We start from the raw sequence: 10,683 nt of genomic DNA on the forward strand, positions 1-10,683 counted from the left end.
AATGGTCATATTCACAAGCATGGGAGTTAAGATTTCAGCAAATATATTTTATGGTAACACAATTTAACCCATAACAAGTGTAAAAATTAATAACATGTGCATAATGATTTATTTGGATTTCTTTATGAGTGCTTTATTTTCATAAAATTTTGTTTAATAAGACATACCATTTATATTAGAAAAATTAGATATTAGGAGTTAACAATAAAAAATGAAATGCTGTGTAGAATATTACTAAACATTCATAAATATTAAAAAAAGATCTAAATTACTAGAGGCATAGCTCTTAACAATGCATAGAAAGGTTTAATAATATTAAATATGTTCCTCTCCCTAAAGTGTTTTGAAAAGTTTAGAGAAACTAAAACAAATCCTAACTTAATTTTTTCCTGGAACTTAATCATTTAATTCTAAAATATCTATGGTAGGACAAGGAGCCAGCAAGAGCCATGATATTTCCAAAGTTAAAGAATAAGAGAATTTGGAATGATAAATGCTAAGCTACTTAGATGAAAATAATAATTTAGATCATTTGATATTGAATCGGGGAGAGGTGAATTGACCACTGAAACAAAAGAGAAGCATGGCAATGCATAATGAGATTCACCAAATATGTAAAAGTAGAAGAGAACTGCTATCAATCAAGCAATGTCAAAGCTAGAAATAGCTGCAGCTGGCATGCTCCTTCTGAGAAGGCATCCTCTCTGAAAATTAGCTTTCTTGAGGAATACTTGACATCCAATACATTGTGGATATTGAAACTGTAGAATGAGCTTCCCTGGTAGCTCAAACGGTAAAGGATCGGCCTACAGTGCAGGAGACCTGGGTCTGATCCCTGTGTTTGGAAGATCTCCTGAAGGAGGGCATGGAAACCCACTCCAACATTCTTGCCTGGAGAATCCCCATGGACAGAGGAGCCTGTGGGCTACAGTCCAGGGTCACAAAAAATCAGACATGACTGAACAACTAAGCATGGCACAAATTGTAGAATATGACATTTGACAAATATATTCATACCTGTGAAATTATTGAAGCAAGTATGGTATGAATATTTCTATTACTCCAAAAAATTTGCTTGTGTCTCTTCACAACCCTCTCCTTGCCACTCTTTGCCCACCTTCAATACCACATGACCACTGGTATGCTTTCTGTCACTTTAGATTGGTTTGCATTTTCTAGAAATTTCTAAATGTGAAAGTATAAAGTATGTACTTTTTCTGACTTCTTTCACTCAGCATCATTATTTAGATATTCATTCATGCTATTGTATATCAATAGTTCATTCTTGTTCATTGCTGAGTAACATTCCACTGTACAGATAGACCACCATTATCCATACATCTGCTCTTGGGGTGTTGGGGGAGGTCTTCAAGAGGTCATAACTACTAGTTGACCATGCAATTGGAAGCTCCTCTGTCCTTGGAATATACACCTGTACACTGTTCCCAAGGTAGGAGCCATTTCATTTTCAAGGAGGCAGATCTGAGAGAGCAATGGGTTGTTGAGAGCATCTTGACAGTATACATGGCTAAACTCGTTAGAGCCTGTTAATAAACCTTTGAATTTTTTTTGGAGTGATAGCAAGAAACACCAACATTAAGAAGAAACAAAGAGATCAAATGAACAACCTGATCTTCCACTTGACAGAACCTCAAAAAGAAGAACAAAGGCCAAAGTTAATCGATGGAAGGAAATAACAAAGATTGAAGGAGAAATAAATAGAGATAGAAAAACAATATAAAAGATCCATAAAACTAAGAACAAACAGAAAACTTCAAAAATACACAATAAATCCTATTTCCAGGCATATTCATAGAGCACATAGTGGTGGTGTCACTGCATTATCTTCCAGACAGGTTGACAACAGGGCACTTGAAAGGTGGATGCTGTGCTCGGCTGTACTTAGTTGTTCAGTCGTGTCTGACTCTCTGTGACCAATGGACTGTGGCCTGCCAGGCTCCTCTGTCCATGGGGATTCTCCAGGCAAGAATACTATGTTCGATACAGGATACAGGATGCTTGGGGCTGGTGCACGGGGATGATCCAGAGAGATGATATGGGGAGGGAGGTGGGAGGAGGGTTCAGGATTGGGAACTCATGTACACCCGTGGTGGATTCATGTCAATGTATGGCAAAACCAATACAGTATTGTAAAGTAAAATAAAGTAAAAGAAAAAAAAAAAAAAGAATACTAGAGTGGGTTGCCATTCCCTCCTCTATGGAATATTCCCAGTCCAGATATTGAACCCAGGTCTCCCACATTGTAGGCGATTCTTTACTGTATGAGCCACCAAGGAAGCCCTGAAAGGTGGGTATTTAAATTTAACTTTTAATTAGTTAAAAATAAGGAATATTTTAATGTTGGTTCCTATTCACACCACATTGAACAGAGGTGGAACATTTCTAGCATCACAGAAAATTCTCTAACCAAATAGAACTCTCTTTTCCATGAGTGCAAGTCAATAACCAAAAATTTGAAAATCCTTAGTTGGTTTTAAATTTGGTCATAAATGTCTGAATAACAGGTGGACCACACAAATGACCACAAAAATTCAAAAATGTTATAAGAATTACAAGATAAATACAAAACCAAATGTCTGTCTTGTGAAGAATTGACTGCCTTACATGCTTACTTTACAAATGAAATCAAACAAAACAAAGTAGAAATCCAAGCTTGCATCACAAGAAATTAAAAATGAAAAAGCTAAAATTAGGTGAAATAAAAACCAAATGAAGTAGAAGGAAGAAAACAATAATTAGTGCAAAATCAAGACAAAGGACAGAATTGCAATATGGAGAAACAACAAGACCAAATGTATTCTTATTGAATATATTTAATAACATTGATAAAAGACTGATGAAAAAAATTGAAAAAGGGGAATTACCAAGTGGTTCAGTGGTAAGGACTCCATGCTCTCACTGCTGGTGGCCCACGTTCAATACCTGTTTGGGGAAGTAAGACCCACAAGCCATGAAGTGAGGCCAAAAAACTTTTTTTTGAGAGGAATCAAATCTTTTACATGTATAATAAATAAAGGGATAATGTATACTTTTTTCAGATATTAAACAGATAAAAAACAATATTATGAATACATTTTAGTGTCCATATAAAATAGAAAAATTCTAAAATACAAATTACCAAATTAAAGTACGGCAAAAAAAAAAAACAAACAAAAACCTGAGTAAACCTAACATATATTGTGAAACATTGAGTTCATTATATAAACCTTTCTACAAAATAGTTCTAGATGCTCAGATGGCATTGATAGTGAATAATAACACTCAAAAATGTAGCAGTACTCTTTCACAAAGTTTCAGGTAAAAGAAAAAGAGAAATACTTCCTAATAATAGCTTTCATAACAACCTGTCAAGTATATATAACATAACTGAAAACTCAGTTAAAGCTCTTTGTGAACATAGATGAAGAAAAATAGCTTAATCTTCATATAGCATATGCATTGATTTTTTAAGAAAATGGGCAACACAGATGATCATTGTGATTTTATTTCAGAAGTGCAAGATTGATTAACTATTGGTTTAATGGAAGAAATAAAGGTAATTTACTTCATAATCGTTATACAAAGAAAACATTTACCATTCCAACTGATGGAAAATAATGCAAACATAACATCAACATCAATTGATTATAAAATTTGTTTGAAAAATGAGAATATTATGGTTTCACATGAGAAACATATGATGAAAAAACCCTAAGATAAATCTCATATTTAAGGATGAAATTGAAATCTCTTCCTTGACTAAGAAGAGATAGATACAGAACCTTTACTGTACCTTCTATTCAACTTTGGAAATTAAATTGTAGCCTATGAAAATGAGTCAAGAAAAAAAAATTGCACCTGGAGAAAAGATATGAACAGCTGTTATATAAAGATATAAAAATCTCATATAAAATTCATAAAAATAAATATTTGAAATGATGGAATTAATAAAAAAGTCAGAGAAATTATTGACTATAAGACCAACATGTAAACCTCAATATACTACTCTTTACTGCACCAAAAATTACTAAAAATTAAAAAATAAGAGTGTCATTTACAAAATCATGACTATGAAACACCCATGTATATTTAACATCGCAAAATAGAGAAACACAAAATCTGACAGGGAAAATTTAAAGAAAACCTAACTCATGGAAGAATAAAGCATATTGACTGGAACAGCCAATACTGTAAAGATGACTCTCTTTACAAATTATTTTAAATAGTAAATGCAGTCCCAAGAAGTTTTTTTAAAAACAGATTTATTGAGGTACAATTTACACACCATAAAATCCATCCATTTAAATTGTGTAAGTCAGTGATTTTAAATGTGGTCACAGTTTACAACCATCATCACTATCAGTATCTAGAAAATATTCATTACTGATCAAGTAGCAGTCATTTTCTTTCTCATCTCCTCATAGCTCTTGGTAATTGCTAAACTACTTTTGGTCTTTGTTCTCAAATATAAAATGTTTTGATATTTCATGTAAACAGACTCAGAAAACATGTGACATTTTAGAAAGTTTGAATGTCATAAACATATTGTTGAGCAAAAAAGGCCAGACACAAAAGAAGTGATATCTATGCTTTTTGCTATGCATATTATATTTAAACAGTTTTAAAAAATTAATTTATTTTTTATTGAAGGAATTTGAATTTTTACTTTGATTTTAAATTTTTGTTGAAGGAATTTATTGAAGAAATTTTTATTAATGGAATTTACAGAATTTTGATGTTTTATTTCAATGGTTATTGAAACCTTATTAGAACAGATAACATAATTCATTTCAAAATTTATATAATCATAACATTATTTCCTTTTCATAAAAGATAAAATTACTCAACAGCATCCAAACTCACTTTTTAATTCTCAAGCTTATGCTTGCAATTATATGTGTTTGGAATCTGACAGCTTTCTGCTTTTATGCCCCTTGAGGATAGTATAGCACAGTTACGTTCACCAGGTGTATGGTCTGTTATCCTGTTATGAAAAAAATGCATAATTCTGTTATATTCTATGAAGGCAACTCATGAAACAATAGTATTTCTATGTAACTGTAATAAAAGACATTTTGAAAATGGGTAATGGTGTTTTTAATAAAATTTCAGTAAGAGTTTGTTATTAGGAAATTGGGCTACAGAGTGACCTATTTTTGAACATTTATATCAACATTTTATTAACTTTCAGCATCTTCTTCAGCTTTCTATAATTCAATGAAAACAAATGTGTTCATATTATTAATATTTCTTTTTTGTATTTTTCCTCCTTTATATAGCATTCATTTAAAAATCTTACTTTAGTTTGAAAATTGAACCATTTCGCCACTTCCATGCATGACCACGACCTTCACGAAAGACTGGAATCCATGATATAGTTGGCAGGGACATCAGAAATTTCTAGCCCAAAAGAAAGAATTTTCACTTAAATATCATCATGAAAGATTTTTATTAATTTTTAAAATGCAAGTCAAAGGATGCATTCCTTCTTAGGATCTTTAGTTCTTTGAACAAAATGAGTATGTTAGATTTTACATCTAACACTATAATACATAAAAGTTGACTACACCAAAGCCTTGGACTGTGTGAATCACAACTGCGGAAAATTCTTAAAGAGATTGGAATACCAGAGAAATTGGTATTTCTTACCTGCCTTACCTGCCTCCTGAGAAATCTGTATGCAGGTCAAGAAGCGACAGTTAGAATCAGACATGGAACAATGGACTGGTTCCAAACTGGGAAAGGAGTACATCAAGGCTGTATATTGTCACCCTGCTTATTTAACTTCTATGCAGAGTACATCATATGAAGTAGCAAGCTGGATGAAGCACAAGCTGGAATCAAGATTGCCAGGAGAAATCTCAATAACCTCATATATGCAGATAACACCATCCTTATGGCGGAAAGCAAAGAGAAACTGAATAGCCTCTTGATAAAAGTGAAACAGGAGAGTGAAAAAGCTGTCTTGAAACTCAACATTTGAAAAACTAAGATCATGGCATCTGATCCTATCACTTCATGTTAAATAGACGGGGGAACAATGGAAACAGTTACAGACTCTATTTTCTTGGCCTCCAATATCACTGCAGATAGTGACTGCAGCCCTGAAATTAAAAGACACTTCCTCCTTGGAAGAAAAGCTATGACCAACCTAGACAGCATATTAAAAGCAGAGACATTGCCGACAAAGGTCCGTCTAGTCAAAGCTATGATTTTCCAGTAGTCATGTATGGATGTGAGAGTTGAACTATAAGGAAAGCTGAGCGCTGAAGAACTGATGCTTTTGATCTGTGGTGTTGGAGAAGGCTCTTGAGAGTCCCTTGGACTGCAAAGAGATCAAACCAGTCAATCCTGAAGGAAATCAGTCCTGAGTATTCATTGGAAGGACTGATGCTGAAGCTGAAACTCCAATTCTTTGGTCACCTGCTGTGAAGAACTGACTCATTGGAAAAGACCTGAAGCTGGGAAAGATTGAAGGCAAGAGGAGATGGGGACAACAGAGGATGAGATGATTGGATGGCAAACTCAATGGACGTGAGTTTGAGCAAGCTCCGAGAGTTGGTGATGGACAGGGAAGCGTGGCGTGCTGCAGTCCATGGGGTTTCAGAGTTGGACATGACAGAGTGACTGAACTGAACTGAACTTAGTTCTTTGAATAGAATAAGCATGTTAAATTCTAAATGTAATACTAAAATCATAAAAGTTGCAAGTTAGAATACTTAATATTGCCATAAATATTAATCATGTTTATACTTTTGATTCAAAACTAATTCACATATATACTTATCAGTTTCACTATTTTCTAATGTTAATAAGGAAAATCCTTTTTTTTTTTTGATTACCATTTAATAAAGGAAGTATTTACAAAGACATGGATTAATTGTACAGACCCCACAAAAGAAGACACTTAGTACACCAGCTTGGGGATATTGACAACTGTGAATTGTATCTAACATTAAGCCTGAGGGATAAGAAGGTGGAGTAATTGAATACGTGTGCATTAAGGAAAATTCCGATTTATGTAATTTATTTTTTACTCATGGCAAAACTAACATAACAAGGCTTTAAATAAGTTTTAAGATGCTGTGATGTTCTTTTTTCTGGATACTGTGAGTATCTCATTGCATTTCTCTACTACTATATGTTCCTCAGGATTTCAGTTTTAGAAGAGAATTAAGGGAATGAAATCGAGAAAATAAGTGACATGAGAGCCAAATATTTGGTTTTCTGAGTTTGACACCATTCTTTGACTAGATAAACCCCAAAGCAATCTATTTCTGTGGAATCCAGTGGATGAGACAAGAGGTCAGAGAATCATTTCTCTCTGTTACTCCCTACTCAGTTGAACTGTAGACATGGGAACTAATGCAAGACACAAGAAAGGAGAACCCTGCATGGTGGGAAGAGAAAAGTGAAGAGGTCTGAGAGTATCCAGCAGCCCTAATCCTCTGTAATCTCTAATCTCTTCTCCATGATGAGAGAACAGGGTGGGAGGTGCAGGAACAATAATTATGGCATCTTGTATAGGGGACGACAGAGGATGAGATGGCTGGATGGCATCACCGACACAACGGACATGGGTTTGGGTGGACTCCGGGAGTTGGTGATGGACAGGGAGGCTTGGCATGTTGAGGTTCATGGGGTCGCAAAGAGTCAGACACGACTGAGCGACTGAACTGAACTGTATCCTCCCCACCATCAGATGAAAGTGACCTAGGCCTCTTACTTCCTAACACCCAATACCTAACCTAACTGTTGGAGGTGGCACAGGTAAACCATTTCTCCTGTGCTGAGAGAATCTGGTAGGTAACACAGGTGAGCCTTACAATGTGATCCATCAGGACACCTGCTAACAAGGAGCAGAAGAACTGGAAATTACCAAACGTGCATTAATGGTTTTAAAATGAAAATAAAGTATCATAAAGTCATATTCCACTGTTTAATGGAATATTAACAGATCTTAAAATAAGCAAACTACAAATATGTACAAAAACACACATGAATTCTAACAAATATAATATTGACTGAATCAAGCCTTTAATAAAGTGTTGGAAACACTTAATATCTTACCATTTCCTCTTCACTATCTATGTAAAGCAGAGTAGAATTCTTAGCAGTGCAGGATTTCAAACTCCCATTCAATGTTTCTTTTTCCAAACTAAGAGAATAGCAATTGTTGGAATATGTAAACCACTCCTTTGGACAACAATCACAATGAAATTCTGGAGAAAGATTATGAATTACTATTCAAAGGCAATTTGAATTTTAAAAAACAAAAATTAACTCACATATATGCATAGATATAAACACGTATGTATATATGCATATATATAAAACATTTAAATTTATATTTAAAAAAAAGCTATGTGCCCTCAAATTTGGTACATATAAAACAAATCTCACTCATACATTCACAGCGTCAGTCTCTCATATCGCAATTTATGTCTCTATATAAAGCAAACATACAAAAAATCTCCTCTTTACATGTCCTAAAAATCAAGAAATGAAATGTCTATTTTAGAGTAGCAAAATTATTTGTCTTTTATCATATTACAGCAGGCAAAAATTGGAATCAATTGCCAACAATGGATATGGTAATCATATTGTTGCATAGGGAAAAACACTCTCCCATAATCATTATTTACCCATGTTTGTTGCCCGATTTTATAATTTATCTTCTACCCCTAAATCTTTTCTTATTTTCACTAGCATAAGATAGAGACAAAATTCAAATTGTATTCATATCAGAGCTTTAAAATCATTATGTACCTTTCTGGTGTCTTGCTATCGGAGAGGAGTTATTGTGCTCCCGTATTACAGTAGCTACAAAATTAATCATTATAAAAATTAACATTGCTCTAAATAATCATAATCATTTCATTTTGTGAGTTTGAAATTCAGTTTATTGTTTAGGATTAGAGTAGTCTGGAATAAAGCTGATTTTACCAAGAAAAATTAATCGGGTAATGAAGATTTGGTGGAAAAATATTTTAAAAACCTAAAGGAGCAGATTTTACCACCTCTTACCAATCTCAAAAATTAATCTGTGTTTCTCAATAAGATCTTTCAGTCTCCTAAAGCATGTTTTTGAATGATGAAATCAGAATATCCATATACATACTCTCTGTAATTATCTTGTATTGTATGTATTTCACAAATTCCAAATAACATTCTGCATTTAGTCTATTGCATGTATTTTTAACGATAGGCACATTCTATAACATTGTGAAAATGTTTAGAGGACTGACCATCGTTAAAGTGAAAAGTTCCCTTATAGTTTTTAAAAAATGTACTTACAGGGAGTAACAACGAGCATTGTCACAACAGTGGACATCAAGGCAAGGCAGATGATTCCCAGGATCCCAGCAATGAACTTTTCTGAAGGTGATGGTGAACCTGCAGGGAGAGAAAAGGAAACAGTGAGAAAGGAGTGAAGGAGTGATGGGGACAGCTGGTTAGATTTTCCATACACGAGAATCGATACGAACAGGGATTTATGGATATAAACTTGGACCCCAACCCATTTCTACCACTGTAGTCTTTCTCTAATATGTTTCATTTTCAGCGAACATCATGGTGAATGAGTTGTTGATCAAAGACTTCAAATTATAGCAATGCCAGAATAAAAGTAGCCTTCCAATTTCACATTAGAATACCCTAACCAACTTTAAGCTCCCTTTCTCAAAATGAAAAATATGCAAGCTTTTCCCCTGCTCTTCCTCCACACCTCTGCACCCCAACTGCACATCCTAGAACAGTTTCACTGTGTGACTAGTAAGTGTTTCACCTTTGGAGTGGTAGTTCTTGTCATTCTCATGAAGATTCTGAGGAGCATTTTCAAGACTTAGTTCTGCATATGTTAATTCCTGCTCAGTTATTGAACTGGAACTTTTAGAAATCTCAGGTTTCCTTTGTTGTCTCTTTGAGCTCTTGACTGCCTTCGGTTCTACATAGGTTGCTCCTTGGTTATTCATCTTTGCAGCTGAGTGAAGTCAAGGACCATGCTCTAAGTGAACTGAGGAATAAGTGGCGTAGGTGAGATAAGAACCTTAGTATAATAAGATGGGTGGGGCAAAGAGTTTAGTGTTTACTTTGCAGCTGAACAAATGTAAAGCCTGCTTCTAAATTCCTCAGTACTTTAAACAAGCCTTTCATGAAAGAATACTTTTTTAAAAAAGATATTCTGTATTTGACAATATATTATTGGTTGAAACAATGAAAAGCAATAAATTAGGGAGCAATAAAGAAGTTTGTGGCTAATAATATCCTCACTGAAGTCAGATTCCACAGAAATATTTTAAAATCATCATAGTGCTTGTATTTAAAATTAAAATGTTTTATTAACAAGAGAGATTCACCTATATTTATAATAATCTTGAAATTTAATAATGATTTAAAGAGTAAGTTCTTTAAAGATGAGGAGAGAGTAATGTTGGCATACACAACAATCTCCTGCACTATATTACATTATTTGGTGACTTACTTTGATCAGTGAAAAGGGGTACCAAATGGTCTTTATTTTGAATGGTTGAGGAGTTCTGAGAAATCATTAAAAACTGAGGAAATGTTTCATATATTGTAAAATGTCACATGACACGCTAATCATATATAAACTAAACAATATGAAAAATAAAACAACAGAAAAAGACTAAAACATACTTATTTTACAAAAGTTATTGATAA

The 10,683-nt window shown here is 33.9% G+C and overlaps 1 protein-coding gene across 2 annotated transcripts; it reads right to left on the bottom strand.

Annotated features, from left to right (window-relative positions):
• Nucleotides 1–2,816: 2,816 nt before the first annotated feature.
• LOC101104216 (NKG2-A/NKG2-B type II integral membrane protein-like) lies at nt 2,817–10,028 on the bottom strand. 2 transcript variants are annotated; one of them, XM_027967869.3, is made up of 7 exons: nt 9,788–10,028; nt 9,298–9,396; nt 8,770–8,823; nt 8,071–8,222; nt 5,300–5,400; nt 4,864–4,984; nt 2,817–2,943 (listed from the first exon to the last, which is right to left on the bottom strand). In XM_027967869.3, exons 1-6 carry the CDS (start codon nt 9,972–9,974, stop codon nt 4,867–4,869), a joined length of 711 nt encoding a protein of 236 aa, XP_027823670.2. In that variant the 5' UTR covers nt 9,975–10,028; the 3' UTR covers nt 2,817–2,943; nt 4,864–4,866. The 2 variants fall into 2 exon arrangements, with proteins under 2 accessions (XP_027823670.2, XP_042103464.1); XM_042247530.2 differs by lacking the exon at nt 2,817–2,943 and having other exon boundaries at nt 4,679–4,984.
• Nucleotides 10,029–10,683: the final 655 nt, after the last annotated feature.

Source organism: Ovis aries, chromosome 3 (assembly GCF_016772045.2).
Source record: "Ovis aries strain OAR_USU_Benz2616 breed Rambouillet chromosome 3, ARS-UI_Ramb_v3.0, whole genome shotgun sequence".
Taxonomy (NCBI): domain Eukaryota; kingdom Metazoa; phylum Chordata; class Mammalia; order Artiodactyla; family Bovidae; genus Ovis; species Ovis aries.